The sequence below is a fragment of the Monopterus albus genome, unplaced genomic scaffold (assembly GCF_001952655.1).
Source record: "Monopterus albus unplaced genomic scaffold, M_albus_1.0 scaffold5.1, whole genome shotgun sequence".
Lineage (NCBI taxonomy): Eukaryota > Metazoa > Chordata > Actinopteri > Synbranchiformes > Synbranchidae > Monopterus > Monopterus albus.
Window position 1 is genome coordinate 1,676,483 of NW_018127885.1, and position 22,952 is coordinate 1,699,434.

General features: G+C 40.2%; 1 protein-coding gene and 1 long non-coding RNA gene across 5 annotated transcripts in view; one reads left to right on the forward strand and one right to left on the reverse strand.

Moving 5' to 3' along the window:
• The window catches only part of sema3ab (sema domain, immunoglobulin domain (Ig), short basic domain, secreted, (semaphorin) 3Ab), a 36,433-nt gene that overhangs the window by 5,956 nt on the left and 7,525 nt on the right, over positions 1-22,952 (reverse strand). For 2 of the 3 annotated variants that reach the window (XM_020613423.1, XM_020613432.1), the window contains exons 2-15: positions 17,380-17,564; positions 10,953-11,113; positions 10,465-10,527; positions 7,968-8,087; positions 6,915-7,005; positions 6,079-6,198; positions 4,880-5,022; positions 3,586-3,700; positions 3,411-3,480; positions 3,157-3,301; positions 2,818-3,037; positions 2,575-2,666; positions 2,362-2,403; positions 1,550-1,707 (exon numbers count right to left, since the gene is read on the reverse strand). In XM_020613423.1, coding sequence (XP_020469079.1) covers positions 1,550-1,707; positions 2,362-2,403; positions 2,575-2,666; positions 2,818-3,037; positions 3,157-3,301; positions 3,411-3,480; positions 3,586-3,700; positions 4,880-5,022; positions 6,079-6,198; positions 6,915-7,005; positions 7,968-8,087; positions 10,465-10,527; positions 10,953-11,113; positions 17,380-17,497 — 1,658 coding nt within the window. In that variant the 5' untranslated portion in view covers positions 17,498-17,564. Of the gene's footprint in view, positions 1-1,549; positions 1,708-2,361; positions 2,404-2,574; positions 2,667-2,817; positions 3,038-3,156; positions 3,302-3,410; positions 3,481-3,585; positions 3,701-4,879; positions 5,023-6,078; positions 6,199-6,914; positions 7,006-7,967; positions 8,088-10,464; positions 10,528-10,952; positions 11,114-17,379; positions 17,565-17,656; positions 18,104-22,952 lie in introns of those variants that run through there. The other variant, XM_020613415.1, reaches the window with a different exon arrangement.
• LOC109967689 (uncharacterized) lies at positions 866-5,202 on the forward strand. 2 transcript variants are annotated; one of them, XR_002275969.1, is made up of 4 exons: positions 866-903; positions 3,402-3,503; positions 4,887-4,957; positions 5,138-5,202. It is a non-coding gene; the product is annotated as an uncharacterized LOC109967689 (long non-coding RNA). The 2 variants fall into 2 exon arrangements; XR_002275968.1 differs by lacking the exons at positions 4,887-4,957; positions 5,138-5,202 and adding an exon at positions 4,643-4,744.

Below are 22,952 nucleotides of genomic sequence, written 5' to 3' on the forward strand. Positions count from 1 at the left end.
GCCAGGTAAATCACAGTTATTTTGCATTCTCTATTCTGCTCAATAAAACCCAAGAAAAGACAAAGAAGGTGTTCTCCTCACTGTCAGCATAGGTTCCAGCGCATAGCTGGATAGTTAGTTGTCCCAGTAAAGGACAGGGTCGGGCAGCTCCACTCAACCGAGCTAGCGGTCGTCACAGTATAAATGATATTTGCACATGCATAAAATTATGCGTAAACATGCGCTAAACGAGACGGGGCCTGCTTTGCATTTATTGTAATATCTTCGTCTTTTTGTGGTATGTAGAAACGGAAGAAATGTGCGAATTTACCTGAGGTGGGCGCGGATCACCTGATTGGCGAAGCGCGCGAAGTACTGCGGAAGTTGAAGAGGTTGGTTAGACGGAAAAGCGCAGGCAGAGAGATATTTTTCTACGAGTTTTGGAGTATTTCGGAGGTGTTTGGAGGTGAAATTGCCCTCCCCTTCTCCCCTTTATTTATTTATTTTAAGAGAGAGAGAACATGAGGTGCGTGCTGAATGTTGAGCGAGCTCTGGATTTGTTTTATCAAATCCAAGACGAACCGATTTTCAGCTCGTCGTTGGAGCCGTCACAGGTGTGACACCAAATTCTATGACCCATCGATTTCTGTGACCACAGGAGGCGCTGTTGTCACTTTTCAGATTTTAACTCTACGAAACAGGCATTTCCGGTACGCAAACAGCGTAAGGGCAGCCAGGCGGCCGCCCGTGCACGTTGCAGTGAGCTACACGCTTGTATATGAGCAGTTTCTTCCTGTAATAACCCTGTTTTTCACCGCCGCAGCAGCACTCACATACGAGCGTGTAGCTCGCATTAATGTGTACAGGCGGCCGCCTGGGTGGCCCTGATGGGTCACAGAATTTGGTGTCACACTGGAGAGTGAGGTGAGTTCAAATTCTTCTCAATATCTATTGGTTTTGTTTTAGCCTGCTGTAAATTGTCTTTTATGTGTGTATAGGAATGCATAAACAAAGTTTCTTATGTGTATATTTGTGTGCGTGTATATACTGTACACCTAACCTACCTGAAGATACAGTAGGCCTACCCAGAGGGAATGTGGAAGGACTACTTAGACCAAATTTTTGGTGTAAAAATTTATATATTTTGTTTTTGTTTCCATTTAACCTTTAGATACTCACAACCTAGAAATGCAAGACCCATAATAAAACTATTTTACAAGGCCTATACTGTGTAACACTGTATGTATATGAAAAATGTAATTTTGTGTTAATTTGTGCCACTTGAAATGTACCTTTTATTTCCATGAAATGCATCTTATATCTGTGATACTTGCAGTGTGTTTCTATTGGAGAATGTGTTGATTTATTCAGAGCATGCTTCGAATTCAGTGTCTATAACTGGCTAGATGTATTATCTGTTTTATGAAGACTCATAATGCATTGCAGGCAAACTTTAAATCCTGCTCACTGTGTTTGATTTGCTGCCTAGTTGCCATGCACAGAATATTTAACAGCTTGTAAAACACAATGGCTACATGATAAGTATTAATGTGGAGTATGCATTCTGTACCTCTTAGCCATGGGAAAGTATCTGGAGCACTCGGTGCCATCCCATGCACAGTAAGGGTCCCTTGCCAGGCAGCATTCAGCACAAGCCTTGCCGTAAACCTCGCATCGATGCAAAGACATTTGCGACACACCAATGTCTGAGCCCAGGTACAGCTGTTGCTGTGTATATAGAGAAAAATATTTAGTGTTTAAAGCCAAATAATTCCCATCTTAGGAGCCACAATCTTGGCTGAGAGTCTGGATGGGTGGTGTACTTTGAGTAATTTACCTACAGTATGTGTGGTGCAGCTTACCTTTGTCAGTGAAGCAAAAAAAATTAAGTCTGGAATGTGGACAGACCATCTTACTATGGGTGATGAGCATCCTCCTCCTACCTGTCAGTTAGCTGTCTCATTTAGTATCTCCCTGTCATTTTAATTGATGAGCTAACTATTATTGAAAAGCCAACAATTGAGATCTTTGTGATAACAGTTCAGTTCATCCCAGCATGTTTCAAATGTGCAGAGAAGGCTGTCTTTGTTTTGTTTCAGCCCTGCAGCAATATGTGTCACCTGGAAAATCTCCCACTCAGATACAGATGTTTCACACAAATGCATGTAAAAACAGTGATCACTTAGCACATTTTTCATTTGTTTGTCCTCACTGAAACCTAGAAGGGCTATCTACTGCCTCCACGGCACACATGTACTGCACTTATGTTCTTTCTCAAAATTGTCTTGATATAAGCTTGAGGTCTTTGACTATAGTGCTTTGTTCTGCTATGTGTTGATATAGTTTCATATTACTTTATGAAATAAGAAGTGCAATCAGTACCTGTTTTGTTGAAAGTTCCATGGCAGTAATGGCTGTTGGCTCCTGTAAAAATAAAAATAGCAAAAATCTATAATGAGACACCTAAGGGCTTTTTCAGACTCCACGCTGTGCAAAGAGGGTTTGGCGCATAGTGCAAGTATTATTTTACACATTTCCAGTAGTGGCTCTAATGCTGCATTTATGTACATCCAGATGAGAAAAAAAATAACATACTCTGAATACAGTCATTTCTTCCAGTAGGACTTCCTCCAGGTCATGCCAGGAGCCTCTGGGGATGGATACCACTTTCAGAATTGTCCCCATGTCTGGCACACAGTGGAACCAACGGTCTTGAATTAATATCAAACCTGTACTATATTCTCATTTCTATATTTCAATCATTGAATCGCTATTACAGTTTTTCAGTTTATTGTATACTGTATGGGTAAATGTCTTATAGTCTATATAACTGTATACCTGTGCCTATGAACATGACATCATACTGGCCATCTTCTGCTTCTACTTTATCGACCACTATCTGAGTGAACTGGTAGTCCACATCTGTTTTGACTATGATTGGTCGATTGTTAATAGGGTAAATGGGGTTGAACATAGCTGGGTGGCTTCTGGCAAAGGTCACCACCTCATCAGGAAGATCCTTGGTCGTATCAAATCCTCCAAATGTTTTGCTTGGGCACTGTAGCAAAAAGAAAGACACTGGCTGTGACAGTTGTACTGTAAGGCACAAATTACAATGAGATCTTCTTGAAAATCCCAGTTCATCACACACTAATAATCCAGCCATACTATACTCACTGTGCCAGGTCGTGGGTAGGGAACGCGTCCCTGGAACGGGACCCACTGGTAGTTGGGCCCATCTCTGTGAGCATAAGGACCCAGAAACACTCTCCTGATGTCAGTCATGCTGTACATACACACAGCTGAACCTTTGAAGATGTTACTAATGGGCAGAGAAAATGAGTCGCATAAGGAAAAGGCAGGTTCTTACAGAAAGCACAAGTTATGCAATCAGTGATAATGACCAAAACCCTTATTTTCAGAAACAGTACCTGGAAGTGGTGAATACTCCATAGATGATTGGACTCTTGGGATCCTTTGAGCTCATGAGAAAAACATCCTCTGAAGACAACCAAAAACATGAGGTACTATATATTACAGACAGATCCTTCCCAGAGAATGTCATCTTTATGAAACATATTTTAAGTTGAGGAAGCAATCACTCACGTAATTCATCAAAGTGAGTATCTATTCCATTACTGCCGGGCACAGAGCAAACAAGTCGAGCCTTCAGGAAGGTGGTCCACTTATTTACCAGACTCCTGTGGCCTCCCAAGTCATTCTGTTAGACAGACCACAGTCAGAGCTTCAGTAGGAAAGTTTATTTATTTGAAAATTAAAGGAATATTGCTCTATGTTGTGTAAAATAAAATATTAGCTGCATAACGTTAATGAAGCACTTGCATTGCTTAATTTTATATGTGAATGAACTGTGAATACTCTCTATTCTTCACTATCCTGTGGTTGAATGTGGCGAGATGATGTTTTGCTGGTTGGATGTAGAACATGACAACTGCTTATCCCCTGCCACTGATGCTGTTATTTACCCCCCACACACCGTCATTTTAATGGTGATATGAAATTGCCCATGGTAAACGACTGGTTACAGACGTAGCAATAGTAATTTGTGTTTCTAGAGGCAGACGTACAGTAGCAATAGTAATTTGTGTTTCTAGAGTACTGTATGTTGCAGTACATGTAACGTGTACTTCACATTATGGTGTTTGTGCTGATTCATAAAAACCTATCCCAAAGAGTGTTGATTTATAACGGCAAATTACACTGTGTCAAAATATGCATAGGCCCAAATTAATTAATATTGCATCTTGCATAAAGGATGACCTGTCTTGTTTTGAAGATAGCACAGTGTCAAAATATCCATAGGCCCAAATTAATTAAAATTGCATCTTGCATAAAGAATGACCTGTCTTGTTTTGAAGATAGCACATTCCTGGCATTCTGTTATGAGGGAGACACAAAATGCAGTTAAACCTGAGGTTGAGGCTGGACACCACTCACTGATCAGCAGTTTGCTTGGCAAATTACTGCTTAATAAATAAGAGTAGGGTTATGGAAAGTGAAAGTTGGTACAAGGCCAGGGATTTAACAAATCCATTCTCTGGAGCTGGAGCTTGTAGGGGGCCCAGTCAGTGCCGAAGCCTGGCATAACAGTGCTACCGCTGACAACATCTTAGCCTCTGGTGACATTTAAGAATTCTTTCAGGTTTCTGTCTTCAGGGGAAGTGGTACCACTGACAACAAAGCCTGCTCTTCTCTAAGCTAAAAATAATCATGGATAACGGCTTCTTAAAGCTGCCATTATGAAGGCCCTGTCAAGTGTTTTCCCAGGTACAGACGCTATTTCACATAATGTCGTCGTGAGAGTGAGTGTGTCATTGCCTTTTACATTTTGCCTGTGTTTTGTAGCAGCCCAAATATGTATTAATGTGTGTACGCCTACTTTGCAGAGCTGTCCAATGCGAGCATGTGTGGCCTTCCCAGCATGCTCTCCATCCAGAGCATTCTCTCTGAAGAACAGGTAGATTTTATCATCTTCTGGGTTGTCACTCTCAGGAATTAGATGAACCCCGACAAATCTGGGATCTGCAACGCATACAGAAACATGCTTTTAAGATAAATTAATTAGCTTAGTAACAAGGCTAAGATTGTTTTATACACCTGCATGTGTAATGTGCTCTTTGTGCTTTGTTTTTAATAGAAATTAGGCTGCAAAATTTTGAACCACTTGTAAACAAGCTGAAACTCCTTGTGAAGACATAAGGCATGGATTCACTTCTCAACCCTTTCAAAAGATAAAATGTTTCTTTATATGAGCAGAAAATCGAGATAAGAGTAAAATCTAACACCTGGATGCTAATATAAACAGCTGCAGGGATGTTTGAGCACTTGCAAACAGAAAAGGCACAGCTGTCCAACAGTTTTGAACAAAAAACTCTTGCTGCTATAGGCTCTATTTTATTATAAAGCCTCTTCCGGCTCTTTCAAACCAGGAACTCACAAAGACGAAGTAAACCACTTGGATTTTATAAAAAATAACCGTGCTGGTTTATTCAGAGGATCACAGGTAAAATTAACATTACACGTCCAGATCTCTCCCACCACCAAACCTGCGTGCAGGCAGCATGGAGATGAAAGACCCTGAACCCAAAAACCTATACAATTTTAATCACTTGGTTGGGATAGCCCATTCTACCCAGGCACGTCAAACCGTGACGTCACCTGATATGCCAGCTTGCAGCTGACCAATCATCCCTGCCTGCAGCCTTTGTCTGATTTAATTAACCTTGGCCTAGATGCAGTCTGCAAGCACATCAGAATAACTAAGCATTTAACAGCCTGAGCTAGACATCCTGTCTCCACTAAACATTTCTAGACAACAAATCTTTAAATATCTATCTGACTAAGAAATTACCTACCCTGCTTTGAGGGGTGTGTGTGTTAAACAGTGTTTAGCACTACAGTGCCTAGTGAGGACCCATGGTCAAGTGTATTCATGTTGAGGTCAGATTTCAGCATAAATACACCTAAAATTTGAGTCAGCTTGCAAAAACAAAGGCTTCTGGAGCCAATTTGCAAGTACTATATTTTTGGAATTATTCATGAGTAAAAGTTGGTAAATGATTTCCTTTTTCTCCTCACCATTTAGCCACCTGGAGTCATGTTGCTCCGTCCTGATTGGGTGGTGCTTGCCAAGAGTACGAAAAATGGCAAAATCTCGCCCCATGAAGTCGGCTGAGGTTCCAGCATAAAGTTCTCCATCTGAGAGTACAAGGAATACATTGTGTTGGGATAGTAACACTGGTTAACAGTCTGCAGTGGTGTTTCCCAGGTCATGTTGGTATATTTACCATACAGGTAGACTTGGAGCCCTGAGAGAACATCAGGGGTGTGAAATTGGCATTAACACAGTAGGCAGGGCTGAGAACATGAGGAGGGACAGATGAGGAGGGACAGGACAGAGGTGTGAGACAGGGGGAGTACATAATAATGCTGGTGTGAGGGGAAAGAGAAAGGGGAGAGGAGATGAGGAGTGATGGGCTGGAAAATGGCCATCTGCTATGTTAAACTGCATGATATAACACAATGTGACTGGCAATAATTGGGGGTAGAGAGGAAAGACGTACTCACACAGACACATTTTAGTTGGTAGAAATGTGGCATTTGGTGCAAAGAAAACTCCAATAAAGTGTCATCTGCCAAGCACGCCCAGCAATTAAAAGGGGTATATTCAGATTTAAATAGAGTTTATGGCCCTGCCAATGAGGGGTTCTCTGTGTGTAAATACAAACTATAGAGCAGATCTACTTGTAATGAATGACAGCAGTGCCCACTTCTGCTATTCACATTTACTTTGCACCCTATATATCTACTGAAATGAAAGAGCAAGGCAGAGGGTGTTTTCAGGACTCCTGTGTTTACATATATGACCTCTAACGCATAGAAGAGCAGCACTGTACATCTGGTCTTTAACTCACCAATTAGCATGGAGGCAGTGAGCAACCTGGGATCGTATGGGCTCTTCCCTCGGCCGTTTTCAGTGTGAGGCTCCAGTCTGAACACACTGTCCTAAACACAGATAGACAGAAAGCTGCAGGAGTTGTAGTGTACTCGCAGACACAGTGCTTCACATTATTCTCTTGCTTGGAAGATGAAATTATTACGAGGAAATAGTTACTTCAGTATGAGTACATTTTTTGGGAAACCCATTTTGATGTCAGCACTTCTTAAAATCTAGGCTGTGATGAAGCCATTCTATTTTATGAAAAATAGCATTATGACCCATAAAATTGTTTGTAAAATTTTATTCCAAATCAAATGCCACATGTTTCATAATGAACCACAGACACATGATGCAAATTTCTTTTAAAAAGCAGATTATGAAAATAATGATTTTGTTAAACTAAAAATATAGTATGTTTAAAAACGTTAAGCAGACATCTGAGAGAATTCATGAGACTGGTGCAGTCTAGCACATTCCTGCCAGCACTTATTACAGGAAAGCACTCAGAAAAAAAATCTAATGGTTTTATGACTTGGTGGCCACAACACCAAATCCCATCAGGTGAATTACATTTCAGGGTTATGATCTATATAAAGCAAATAGCTTTTTGCATATAAATTAATTCCCTCTAATTGCCTGTAAATAGCCATCTAATGAATAGGAAACACATTTATATGTCTGACTCAGTGACATTTGGAGGTGAAGAGAGCAATTTCTTTCTCGCATACTCAAATGAACACACACATACAGCAGTTCCATAGAGTGATGAATTGGAAATACTGCAGACTATGAACATACTGTGTCTAATTTTCCACCTCATTTTGCTGAATGAACCAATCTTTTTGTTTTTTTTTACTTAGCAAATCATTTATTAGAAAGCAAATGTGCTCAAACAGGTCATTTACGACTTTGATTTCTCAAACTTTAATATAGTAAACTCAGTATAATATTTATATCTCAGTGCAAACATACTGTTCATTATTGTGTTTGAGCGCAAGTGGAGGCAGTAATGGAAATGCCACTGTACCTCTGGCTTCTTGCCCACTTCCAGGTAAGAACATACAGGATGAAAGGCTCCTGTCCCACACACATAGAGATGGGTCTGGTTGAATGGCTGCAACACCTTGATGAAATTTGAGCACTCCCTCTGATGTAGCAGAAACAGAGCAGACGATTCATGATGAGCAATCAAACCTGGATGTAAAGACATTTCAAATCCACAATTTTGCCTTTTCTGACAGTAGCCATTAGTGCCAAGCTTGTTGTAATAGCACCCACATTTTGGTCTGTATAAAAGTGGCAGAACAGCTGGATGGCTAAACAGGTCAGACATCACTGGGGGCACAGGTTACAAAGTAAAAATGCAGAGCAAGGTTTACTGTAATGTACTATATCTTTACAGAGAATGCGAATGCCTGACCGCAAATAAAACCAAAGGTGTCATTACATGTTCACAACAGAAATACAGAAAGAATTGTACCACCAGATATGCGTGACCAAGTTCACTAGGTTTTAGTAGGTCATCAGCATCTGTTTATGACAAGTGTTGTTATTTGCGCAGCTCCCTGTTCCTCCCTGAAGTTACTGTATATGGCCTGTGTGGGTACCAGTAGGTTCATCTGAGTAATGGACATCATTGCTACAAGCAATTCTTTGCATTGTGGTATCTGTTATACCTTTTGAATATTCAGCGTGACGAGTCAAAGATGAGACGAGATGAGTCCACCATGTCAGTACCTTCCAGCATTATAAGTAGGATGCAGATTTATTTAAAATAACAATCACACTTACAATTCAGTAAACAAATGCTATTCACATGGCTTGTTACAAAAACATTGCAGTCGCTATGCAATAGCTACAGCATTCTTTGTTCTCCTGTGGATAGACCATCACACATTTCACACTCAGCTATTTCCTTATTTCCAGAAGTGTTTGCTTACACTATACCTGGGAGCTCTCCTTTTATCTCTCCCCCCACCTCCCTTTAATTCTCACTCTCCTCTGACTCTATAACAGAAAGACCACCCCTCAGGGAACCTTATTCATCTATGTCACAGTGTTTACAGAAATAACAGAAGGGGCTTCATGGAGCTTCAAATTAGCCACACAGAAAGGTAGAAGGGCAGGAGAGTTTTTCCTGTTCTGTGCCCTGTTCAAAACCCAGGCAAGCACAGCACTGCCATGATTTTACTTCCCAGCCTATTGCCTTAGGTTGAGTTGAAGATAGAATTCATAACACAACTTCCAGGGAGCAGCAGTGTGTTTTCACTGAGTTTCACCACAGCTCACAAGCTGCTGTAAAACTGCACTTAGCCAGATACAGGGAGATGTGATGCTTGGTTTGTCATGCAAGGGTTGAGTGAGGCAAGGAGTCTGAAAAAGCCTCCTTACAGTAACACCTTTGTTTCACATCCAGCTGTAACTTGAGCTCACAAAGTTAGACTAGATTCGATTCAACTTTATTGTCATTACCCATGTACAAGTACAAGGCAATGGAATGCAGTTTAGCATCTAACCAGAAGTGTGCAGTATCTACAGTCTGTACAGTCAGAACTAATTTACCGATAGATATGTACAATTGATATTTACAGTAAGATACTGTATGTAGGGTAATGTACAATGTACAACAGTCTATGGATTCAGAATACAACTAATGGACAGGGTACATTAAGCTTATGGAACACAAGTGCAATGGGATGAGATGGAATGAAACAGTGCAGAATAAGAAGATAAGTTACATGAGTGAACAGTTCAACGGAGGTAAATAATGCTGAGGTAAAGATAAATATACAATATCAGCATATGAACAGTGTGCAAATAAATACAGAGCAGTATTCTGTGAGTAGAGTATGTGCAAATGAACAGATCACTTCAGTGTTACAGGTAACAGAAATGTATTGCAATAGTCCCGGGAGGAGTCTAGTATTGTGAAGATGATGGAGTTTGAGACATAAGTCCTAATAGTCAGACCAGCACCAATAATGCAATAAGACAAATCAATCTTTATATACTGCAAAATAGAAATATGTCTTTTATTTTGATCAGTTTTAATTAGCTCCTTGAGTTTAGTCTTAAAATATGTGAAAAGAAGGGAGATTTACATGAAAAAAATAACAGGAGCAAGAATGTCTATCATTCCCGAAAATGCGACTGCTGTTATTGTTCATGCAACACTGTTTTACCAGTAGGTCTAGCAGAAAGCACGGTGACTTCCCAGGCTTCACTCTATTAAATGGCGTGCCCTGAGGCTTGATAAGTGATCCAGGTCAAAAGATGGTCACAGTCTATGGTGAACTATGTGGTGTATTGTCCATATAACAGATGGGCTATGTCTGCACACTGGTATAAACAAGCTGAAAGATTACAAATCCCATGTAAACTCGGTGCAGCTACATGTGCAAAATGTGGGGTTTATTTTCAGACCTGCAGAGCAGCTGTATAGTACAAGAGAGCATATACATTTGGGGGAGTGGAGGGGCAAAATCCTGACACCCACTCGCAAGATGGATGGTTTTAGTTCTTACCGAGAGATCTTTTCCTGCCCACTTGCATTCATCTCTTCTGGTGAGAGAAGCTGGCCAAGGGATCTGTAACACAAACACAGTTCTTGTGGTTGTTAGAAAACAGTCACCTCCTCTTTGAATCAGTTTCACAAAGCGAGTCAATAGAGTTACAGCTTGTGTATATACACGTATGAAGGTCAAAGGGGTCACAGTGCTATTTGTTATCCAGTTTGTTTCATTTGACTCCATTATTCAGCCAGGTGTGCCTAGAGCAGCTAACATGCCTGGTACAGCGTGTGATTGTGTGTGACAATCCTGGTCTGAAATATTCATGAAGCACTCTTCTGCAGAAACAAAAAGAGTCCCATGATACCTGATCTCCTGACTGGTGCGCTGAATGGAGATACACACTCAAAGTAGGTATTAAGTTAGTCAGAAATGCAAACAGACTTACAGTCATGAATGGATGAAACCAGACAGACTGACTGAAAATCACACATTTGTTTTACCTGTGCATAGTCTTTACTGATGTTGAGGAGGTTAAAGGAGAAGATGTGGTCCTTGGCTCCAACCACAAGTCTTCCTTTCTCCTCATCTAACAGGAAGGTGTGGTAAGCCGAACTGTTGGCCAGGCCTTCGAACGTCACAAGGTTTTTAGATTCCAACATGTCTGCAGAGAAAAATAGCAAAAAAGGAAACGCATAACAGTAAATCAGAGTAACAGTAAAAAGCATAAAAGGTGAAGAAAATAGAAGGCTCTTATTTATTCTATTTGTTTTGTTTGGGGTTGTTTGGAGGACAGAGCTTTTGAGAAAGCTTTCAATATTTCCAACCACCTAGAATGTCTGTGACCACAAGTTACCATCTGCATCTAATAGTCTCAGTTGTAATCCATTGATCTGTCCCTTATGGGCACATTGAATAAATTACAAAATGTTACACTGGGTTATCCTGCATATATCTTTGATTTTTATTTTTCCCTAAATGTTGTTGTCTGCCTATTACAATTTGTTCTCAGGACTGGAAATTGTACAGCTTGGCCAAGCAAGGCAACTGACAGATAGTGAAGACCCACTGCCAAGCAAAATTGGGCTGGGCAGGTAATGCCAGCACTGGGAGCCAATGTTCAAACTGTCTGCATGGGGAAATGACCTTGAAAAGAGCAGCCAAGCAGAATTTGGTACACTCACAGTGGAAAACTCAGAGGAATATATAATGTCATATTATTCTGTTAGTATTTCATAGTCCAAACTGCAGATTTATGCTAAACCACATCTGCTATTAGGACACATTACTGTGGGCTACAGCTCACGTTTTGCAGTGTAATGGAACGTTCTGCCAAGTCTAGCAAAACAGCGACATTTGCTTTCACAGTGGAAAGCTGAACTTGTCTCAAATAGCCACTGAAGATCTCATTACCACAACCTCTAAAAATGGCATTATATCCATGGCATTATAACACCTTTTGTGGAACATCCAAACACATACACACACAGTCATTCTCTGTCCTTCTCACACTTTGTTCTGACCCACAAAGTCTAACCACACTTTGACCCCCTCCTGTTGGCTATCGACACAAAAGATTGGACACATAGGATAACTGGTCTCTCTCTCTCTCTCTCTCTCTCTCTCTCTCTTTCTTTCTTGCTGTGCTTCTTGGGGAGTAAATAACAAACTCACTCATGAATGTTTTAGCAGGGAGAATGCCCCCTCTCTGAAGTGTGTCAGAGCCCAAGAGAGTGAGAAGATGCAACCCAAAGCACAGCTGGTTTAAAAAAAAAAAAAAAAAGAAGAGCAGACATCACACTAATTGCTTTTACTTATAAACTCTCTCATATTAATAAGAGTTATGTATCATGAAAGTTGATTATCTCAGCTCAGTGTTTAGAAATTCAGATGTGTTTTTATAAATGTGTTTTATTGATAGAGAGCCAGAGATGCTTTTGTCTCTTGTAAAAGTGTTACTCAAGAGAGCAGGTAAAAATCTTTTGAGAAATAGTAGAAGTGGCAAGAGTAGTAAAAGCTGTAGAAGCTAATTAAGAAAACAATGCGGCGGTGGACATTTTTCTATTCATCTGTCATAAAAACATCATCCTAACAGCATCATGGGTTAATAGTATAAAAGCATATTTGCAAGTATGATAGAAATACTAATGCTGTTTTATATTAAAATGATTTTGAAGGTTATGGGTATACATTTTATGACGCCAGCATGCTGGTAATAAAAATCATTAGCAGGAATTGAAAAAAATAGAAAGTGGTATGAGAAACACAAAAGACAAAACAAACAAACAAAAAACCCAAACAAAAAAGTTTCCTCTCACTATACTTAACAGCAATAATAAATAGAAGAAAAGAAAAACTCGATTACAGCTATCAAACCATGTCATAAGCCAGGATATTACAGTGCCTTAAACAGTCACCAATGGTGCCAATCTAATATGTAAAGTATGGAAATGCAATGTATGAGTCACAGTTCATGAAATGCTTCCAGATAGTTAAAGTATTAGCGTTTTCATGTATCTGATTTTTGATGTGATTAAACATATGGAAGGTTTTGCTTGAGTTGGGCTATAGTTGCTTAATTGCATTTTATTTGATAAATTAATTTGGAGTACAAGTAATTTTATTAAGGGATTATTGAGCTCCATATAATACACCACCACTGTCCTAAGAAGGGAAAGAAGCTCAAGGTCATAAAAAAAACTTGCTGTAAATAATTGTATTGCTCAGCCCAGTCCAGAGCAGTGTCCCAGATTTATGCTCCTCGGTGATCAATCATTAGTGGATCCACTATAAGCCCTTCAGTGACAGCACAATAACCCCCAGTTGCCTCCTCTGACCTTTTTTCACCTACAGCAACATTACATGTGTGTCTGTGGTTTCTTCCTGTTATCTGACATACAGTACCTACACACACACACACACAAATGCATACTGCTGAGTCACCTGGAAAGCAAAGAAAAAATTGGTCCTTAAAATAAAGCAGTGTGGGCAATTTGTGTGTAACCTGTATATCTAAAGGAAAGAAATAATCGCCTACAAAATCATACATTGTTTTATGAACAGCAAGGTGTCAAAATTGTACGGGTGGTGCCTCACTTCTTTTCAAACCACACCCCATGTTAGAGAATGGAGAACAACATCACCACCACATACTGGTACCATACATACACACACATCTCTGGTTTGTGAAACTCATCTATGGGAATAGTGTCCGTGGCAACAAACCATTCAACAGTGGCTACTACAAAGTTATTAAAAGCTAATCATCCAGAGACAGATACTCTGTGGGTATTGTGTGTGGATCTGTGTATGTACATGTGTTTACAGAGCAGGCTGTGTTATTGGAAAGAACCAAGATTTTTCCAAGCCACGCCAGAGGCAGTAGCCTATACATGTCTGAACTGGTGTCTCCTCTAGTCAATAACACTAATAATAATGTTTTAAAGTCTGCTGTGAACATGTTTTGTTAAATTCAGTGTCCAGAAGATATAGACACTTTCATGCAGACAGACAGGTGGATGGGAAAATGTGTGGCCTGTAACAGGTGTCCACAGCTGCCCTGCCATAATTTACTCATTTTCTCTCTTACCCTGCAATTGGTAGTCCTGTCAGGAATCCTGCAAAGGTGCAGAGTAAGATAGACATGGAAAATGAGAAAGAAGGCAAGAGCAGTAAGGAGGCAGATGGAATAGATACAAAGAAACAACAGCCCCATGTGAGAGTGATAAAAATAAACTCCTTTACCCTACATTCTGTGTCTTTCTCAATTGGAGGCCACAGAGAATGTTATCTAAGTGCTACCTAAGAAAAAGTAGCGACATGTGGCTGCACTGTATAAGGGCACACTGATGCTTGGCCCATCCCTCGGTAACTTCATTGACATTCATCCTTCAAATGGCTGAGTGTATGATTGCACGCTGACTAAAGACAACATATCACTGCATCACTGGTATGAGTCACCCAAGCCTGAGGGAAAACACCACAAAGCTTATTCAGTCACACAATTTGTTTGGCATCAAGCAAAAATGCAGGCAAATGCTTCCGCAAACTCTTTAGCATATTGTTTTGGAAGATGTTCTGCAAATTAGCCTGGTTGAGGTGATAGCTGTGATTTTACAGAAGATGAAAGGGTTAACACACAATTTATTTTTCAAGCAATAAAGTTGGTGTCAGCGACCCAGTAGCTAGGAGCGCTGGAGATTCTGTAAGCAGATTGTGATTTTCTTTCTTAGAGCATCTTACTTTGCATCAGGCTCAAATCAAATGACCAAAATCTGAGAGCTACTGGAGAAACAAGTCAAACAAAAAACTGAATGTTACCATACAAATCTTGAACATGCCTTCAGTTGCAAAAGAGCAGATGACTCAGAACCCAAAAAAGCTTCCAAACATCCAGTTTGCTGAACGTACAGGATGCCTTTGCATGGCTGTTCAAAGCTGTTCAGTTTACTGTATACTGTACACACCCCAAGAAACCCAACTCCAACCATGAAGATTGTTAAAATGCTTATGTGTTAATTATGAGAACTTCTTTATTCTCCAGCTCTGATTAAATTTCTGATTTCAGTTCTTGGCTCTTTATTCTTCTTGGTATTCAAGAGTAAGAATTTAGTTGTGCTGCTGTGAATGTATTGGCTTGTGTGTGTGGACGCTTGTGTGCAAGCTCTTGGCTCTGCTCAGAAAAGGGGCTGAAAGGTCAGAGAGAAGTACTTTTGGCAGTACACCCATAAATCTAAAGTACCCACTTTTTCCCTTCCCTGGACCACAAACAACATATGGTGTATTTCTTTTGGCCCATAAACTTGTAAACTGTAATGGTATCTGTTTACTCCCCAGAGGATCCTTTTACATCCAGACTATGAATCCATCTCATATCACTGTATGCCCAAGTATAATGTATGTGAAACAACTCCATTTATGGTCCTGCAGTGCACTGTAGATCCATAGCCTCCTACTACCTCATCATCACCCAGTCACTTAGTTGTTGATACAGTTGGACCTTAGCTCATGTTTAGGTAGCCATGGGGTACCACTGTTATTTTTCCCCCTACTCCAATGGCCTTCTGCCCCTCGACCCTCACTTTCAAAGATCTGCTAGAATCTCCTGGGGTTGAGCGGGGAGGTTGTGTGCCTCTGTGGGTATATATATATATATGTGTATGTGTGCTGTTTGGTGGTGGTGGTTGGTAAGGGAAGTTGGTATGTATTCTTCAGAGAGCCTGATTGTGTTCACTGAGGGACTCATACTGTGGAGGAGCAGGCTGCTGTTCAGGTTCATGCTTTCAAGATAAACACATCCCTGCTGTGTTCATATGAACTGAGTCTTCAAGAGAGTCAAAAACATATAGAAGTGTGCAGAGGCCTGTACCCGCACAGACACGTTAATTTGGTCACACACATACAGTATTTCGCCAGTATTCCTATGACCTGTAGGGGTCAGAGTTCCTTCACCTCAATGTCATGTGTCATTGATTAGATTTCCCTCCCTCAGGACTGGACAACTTCTCAGGCTGTGTAAGTAGTACTGCTCTGTATTTCACCACAGTGGATCAGCTTATTTCCTGCCCTCCATAAGTAAATCACAACAGTAACAAATAATTTATATGACGATATAAATTATTCAGAATGTGATAATCACTGCCATCGACGGTAGATAAGGCTTGTTGTTTGTATATGAATAATATGTATTTACGCCAAATTGTAAGCATGAAAATTATATGTGCTCGCTGTCTTCTAGCTAGAACCCCTCAGCGAGAGATGGTGCCAAATGTTGTCACCCTCCAGCCAAAATGCAAATGAGGTCTAATGGAAATATTGAATGTGGAGACAGCAGGCAAATAACCAGGATGGCCAGGCTGCTACCTGACATAAAGCTACATGGGAGTGTTTCACCAAACTGACAGCAAGTGCTTTTAAATGACTGATACAATCACAAGTAGCATTAGCTGTATGGCCATGTATATGAATGTGCGTGTGTGTATGTGACTATGTACATGCTTGTGTGTATAATTATGAAGCTCCCAGAGCTGAACGGGAAACATTTCTCTTTGGGAAAGCCATCTGCTAAAACAGACCAGCACCATTCATCCTGAGTATAATTACCATGCAGGAAAGAACGAAGCAGAAAAATGACATCCAGGGGGAAAAAAGGCAGAGAGGGATAAATGATGCTCAACTGCCAGGGAGTTTATGTCTGGCAGCACTTTTTATCGCAAAATCGACAACAGCAGTTGATCAAAATAGTGACAGAGACACAGGAAGAGAGTGTGCATCAGAGACAGAGGATAGAGAAGCAGTAGACAGGAACATTTTAGTTATTTTCCTAAATACAAATAAACTGCTCATTTTTAGTATAACAGTATAAATATTGAATTGCTCCCATTAATTCCTATTTTTTAATCCCAGCTAATAATTTTTAGTGAACCAATACAGTACCATATTTAATGTGGACACAAGATTTCCATTAAAACAACATATGGTTTGTAATTGTTTATAAAAACTATATGTGGAAAAGTTATCTGCATGACTGAATGAACATTAAATGGGAACATGCCTTAATGGTCTGCAGATGATTACCTGACTGAAATCATATCCAAATGATATGCATTACTCTGTCACACAACCAGCGCATACACCTGAAAAGTCATTAATCTTGACAAGCCATGTAAAAAATGAATTTATTTGTTTCACCTCAGTTTAGTTAGTTTGCATTTCTACAGGTAATCTCTTCATAAGGATATATAAGATCTGGCAGTTACAACAACTTTAGTAGACTTTTCTAGTAATTGCTTCATTAGCATAGCATGCTGTATGTGATTTAGGAATTTAAATGTACAGGATTAAGGTGTAAGGTTTTGGGGCATACCTCAGGCTCTACTTCAGACAAAGTAATGAAGAGTTGCATCATTTAGAGGTTTATGAAGTGCTTACCTTTATAGGAGAGTTTTAGTCGAGGGACATTGTTCTTGGTCTGTTGGACTCTGCTGCCCTCCGTGCTGAGTAGAACCACCCCACACAGCAGCATAATGCTGCCCCAGAGAGAGCCCATGGTCCTGGGGCAAGAAAAGCCAGTGAGGTGCTTTAAAAACACGACTCCAGGGCCGTCACTCTCAGACCTACAATGGTGCAAGAAATGCTGGTAAAAAAATAAATAAACAGTCCGATTGTCCAGTGATTATGAATAAATACAGTCCAGACTGGTTCTCACCCTTTGATAAATCAGAAACTCTTTTCTGCTCCAGGGGTCAAAAGTCAAAATTAGGGTTCAACTCCAGGGTCAATATTACTGTAAGTGAGCCTCCCACACTAGTACGTCCAAGGAAAACTGACCCAAACTAAGCACAAATAAGAGATCTTCACCATATTAAATGTTTTGAAAAGTGGTAAAGTCTGGGTATGACTGCCATATTTTTCAGTCCTGATACCTAACCAGCGTGCAGCTCTGCCTAAACAGCCGTCCACGTTATCGCTGAGTCTCTACCTTTAGCTAAAGACAGAAAAGACAGGTCCAATTTGTTACATCTGTTAATCCAGTCTGCTTGCACAATCTGCACTGTCTCTCTCTGTCCTCCGATTTTTTTCCTATCTGCCCCTCTCTCTCTTCTTAACACTGATGTGGACTACTTCAGCCACACTCAGCGCAGCTCTGCCCTGTCCCCACAGCACAAGACACACGGTGCAAGTGAGAACAGCTGAGGCAGACAGCACAGTCAGAGTGTGTGAGCGAGAGAGAACGTGAGAGAGTGGGAGAGAGAGAAGGACGGAGAAGAGAGTGCAGTGTAGGCGGGAGAAAGGGTGAAAGAGAGCATAGAAAGCATGAGAGAAAAGAAAACTGTGAAAGTAAAAGTAGTAGGAGAGGAAAGGTTAGGACAAGGCAAAAGGTTAAAAAGAGCGTGAAAACAGGAAAACAGTGGAACAAAAACGTGGAACATCTTGCGGAAACTCTTTCTGAGTTAGGATCCTAGGTTGCTTTAGGGGTCGTTTGTTTTGGAGATAAATTTTTTGGATAGAGTTACTTTTTTTTTTATTTGGTGTTATGACTTTTATCACTTCATTGTACAAAATGTCTTTCACACCTTTTAATGCAGTTTTACAGTTTTTATACATTATATAGGTGTGATTAATCACTTCAATCCCCTGTGTTATGGCCATCTTGTATTGTTTTGTTTCATTTTTGCCATAAATGTATTATATTCTTACATCAACTCAAAACGGTCAGTGTGTTATGTGGTTAAGATCTATCAGGAAATGAATGATTCTATTAGATATGCACTCTACCGAGTGAAGAAGCCAGAAGCTGCACAGAGACTATACAATTTGCAAGATTTTTAACGGGCTCCTTTATAGTGTAAAAATATCAGCAGCCTATCTCACATGAGGACTACCTGTCAGGTGGTGGCACCGTTTAATTTTTAGCAACCACGTGGGTAATGTTTTTAGAATGAAGCTGTTTTCAAGCTTGATTTTATTTTCCAGCTAAAGAGTCTGCCTTTTGCATTAAGGTGTGACAAATCTCAACATGTGGAAAAACAAATCCACATTTTTCATAAAAACAGTGATCCAAAAATGATTACAAGGCCAGATTAGCATCACTTTAGCATAAAGGCAAATTGACTGGGCATTTATTGGCTATTCCATTATAGTCTGAAGGGGAGTTCCATGTTTTTTCTCTTAAACCATTCCAAATGAACTGTCAGTCTCATTCTAAACAGCAGACTCTCAGTGAGCTTAGTCCTGCTCCTGGTGAATGATAATGACTTTAGTTGCAATGGTGTGGTTAAGACCTGAAAACAGCCTGTATCTATCTGGATAAATAGCCATCAGACAGTGGGAGGAGAGCTGAACTAATCCTGTAGTGAGTGGATGGGGCCCACGGTTATGCTAATGTAAACGAGTATTTAGGGGTTCCAGGGAGAACACTGGAGGAACAAATGTCACACAACAGTCTCCGCGTCCCAAACAGACTGGATTAGTGGCTGCAACAGACAGATCCTTTTCTTTTTTTATTTGGGACTGGTAGTGTTGATGTACCAGTTCATAATTTCAAGGATCATGTAGCACAATCTGCCATAACAAAGGCCAGATGGACAGGTGGTTTGAGGTGAATTAGGAATGGCCCATTTGAAAATATAACTCCACACTTTTCTATGAGTGTTGATGATAACTGCAAAGTTTTTTCATGCATTTGATGTCTACATTAAGTGTTATGTGGCTCACTGTATCTATAGCTTATTTTATAACATCAGTAATGCTGCTCTTAGTTTGAAGCACTGTCACTTCTGTGTCTGTTTGATTCCTATCAGAAATGCATAGGCATAGGCAGACTAGAAATTTGGCAAGTTTGTGACTTCTAATAAAAGAGGAACACATCCTTGACTATGTGTGACCTCCCTCACAAAGAAAAAAGGTTGGTGGTGAGAATGTTCTAGTTTGTGACACAGGAGAGGTATTGAAAGCTTCCAACTCAAGAGTTTTCCACTTTTGCACACAACCCCAATGAACACTGCTAATTCACATCTTATCCAAACCTATGCATTCTGTGCTCGCTCTTTAACATTTTAGCTTGATCACGTTCATTTCTCTATTTCAGCCTTGTTCTTTATTAATGCTCAAATTTTTCAAATGCCTGGAAACAAATGTTTTGTGTGTTACAGCACTTTGCAAACATAGTGTAGAGTTTCCTTGAGCTTTACAGTTCTATAAAATTGTTAAATCTAATCTTTTGCTTCTAACCTAATAGCCTAGCTATGGCTTAAAAATATACTGAATAACACTGGTCTAATAAAAGAGGAACACATCCTTGACTATGTGTGGCTTTTTACAGAGTTCAAAGGGAGTTGTGTGTTTCAAGGAGAATGCCCCTTTCTGAAGCATCAATTCAGCCTCATGGTCTAAACTCTTCTATTCACTAAGGCAGAGGGCCCAAAGTACTCTGGCTGTCTTAGAGTTCATCAACTCATATGTGAGAGTGCAGTTGGGGAAGGGGGACTTATTTAAATCGTAGAGCCAGGGCATGTCTGGAAGTGGGGCTGATGAGGGATGTGGCATAGGGACATGAGTGAAGGAGATCTGCCGATACTCACTGAAAGCTGGAGCCCCCATCAAGGTTCGCTCATACTTCCTTAAACAATACTGTCTGCACCTTGCCACCCCCCACACCCTCAACACACACACACACACACACACACAAATACACCCCCAAGCCTCAGATCTCGCCACACACAAGCTGTTTTCCTCTTCTGCCTCTCTCTAAGCATCACCTCCCCCTACTCCACAACAGTACAAACACAAACCCTCCAGCTGCACCTTCATCACTTTCTCCATTCCTCTGTTTCATCCTCTCTGACCTCCACCTACTCTCCACAAGCCAGGGAACATAATCTCCTAAATGAGAGGATTTGGATCAGTACAAAATGAACCTCAAGCCCAAGACAAGCAAATTAACCACACTTGCCAGCCACCTACACCTTACAATACCAGCCTGCATCGTTCACCCCTGAATCCACCATTCCAGCTGTAGTTAGGATTATCTTATGAGAGGCAGCAGTGAGTGATTAGAATAGCTAGCATGCAAGAAAAAGTAAGCTGTCTGCCAAAAGTGCATGGACAGAGCATGACATAACATTGTCAAGTATGGAATAGCATGTTGAGAATGGTTTTTAAAAGTGATTCGTCAAGGAATTTAAATTTCATCCACTTCAGTTCCTCTGAGCAGAGTAAATTACCAAAAGAGAATTAAAATACCATTGTATGACATTTCATTGTCATGCCTGACACAAGAAAAGATGTATAATACAGTGATGCATTTTGCCTCACTGCCATGGATATTGGGTTGCTGCCTATGACAGGACTGATGTATTGGCATTGTGGTTATTATGGACATAAAACACATGCACACACATGCAAATATGATGTGATGGAAGCCAGCTGTGTGAACCCAGCAGGTATGATGGAAAAAGAGAAAGGCTTTCTTCTCTCCTCTCCTTGGGAGCCACTTGGATCAGCTCAAGTCTTTAGCAACTTACCCAAGGGACATGGGAGCGACAATATACAAGAGAAACACAGCAGCTACAGTAATATGACTACTGCTAAACACTAGTAGTACTATATAGAGCCCCAGTTAGGACAGACAAAAATCATACAGTATTTGAGAGTATGTTCCATGAAACAAAGTGTGGCAAAACTCTCCTGTTCCGACTTTTCTACTGTATGTTAGCAGACTGGAGAGTATGGCATAAATAGAGTATACTATGCACAATGTATGATATTTGATTATGTCATGAAACCAGCCACACAGTGTTAGTGTAATGCAGTAACTTTTGTTTGCCTTCTTTTTAGGAGAATAGAGTGCAGGGTTAACTGAAGTAGAATGGTAGCGTTTCTGATTTTTGCTCAATATTTCAGCAGTGTGGACTCATTGCAGGATACGACTTTATATCTAAAGTTCCAGGTTCCTTAGTGAAGATGAGCAACACAACTTGGCAAACACATTTAATTTTCCCGACCGAGTTTTCTATGCTTGGCCTTCTAGAAATCTCTTTGTATGGGCTTCTGCAGTTCTGATAAATCAGCTTCTGTTCTAAACTGCATTTTTTCCCAAATGGGCATTTATGGTTGGGAGATACAAATCAGACTTAGGGTGAAGCTTATGTCATGCACCATGTTTGTCTTCATAACTGATTAATGTATTAACTGGAGAATGATATTAGTGCTAATTTCTTCCTTAGGAAGAAACCATCACACTTGCCCTATGCACCTGTAGGACCTTTTCAAATATCCTTTCATAAACTGAGTTAGGAAACTGTAAAATATTCTTCTTACTGAATGGCCTGCTGATGATTATCTGCACTGATGGCACACAAAAATATGTTTGTTCTAAAAAAAAAACACTTGCAGACACATTTTAGACATACACGTGACTTTGTAATTCTTTTCCAGAACAGTCAGAAATTCAACTTTATCACACCAAAGCAAGTCCCTTACTGTGCTATAAATAGGAAGTGTAGAGTAAATATTTTTTGTAGTCAGGATGTAACAAATGAGACCTACACAACCAAACCTGAAACACAGTCTGAATGTTCTGGAAACTCGCTTCATGCTGTTATGGCTTCATCATTAAATCCAAATTGTCTATTTTACAAGGTTTGTAAAACTGCTGCAGTTTTGAATATTTACAATAAAAAAAGTAATAAATCACCTGAGAATAGAACACACTTGCAAAGTTGATGTGTCAGACAGAATCTTGCTTTTCATTTTCCATTACCAAGGAAAAGCTTGGGTGGGGTAAAGATCAGGAGAATGAGTTAGTGTGCTTTGATTGCTTTGTTAGTGCATGTTCGTGTGTATCTATGGTGAAGGGTGGAGACAGATGAAGTGAAACTTATCACTGATGCTGTTTATTGATTCAGCTTAAAGTGGCAGCAGTCTAGTCTTTCTCTACTCTATAACAAACTGAACTGACACAATCATACACTTCACTTTCTGTCTCTCTCTCTGTTACACAC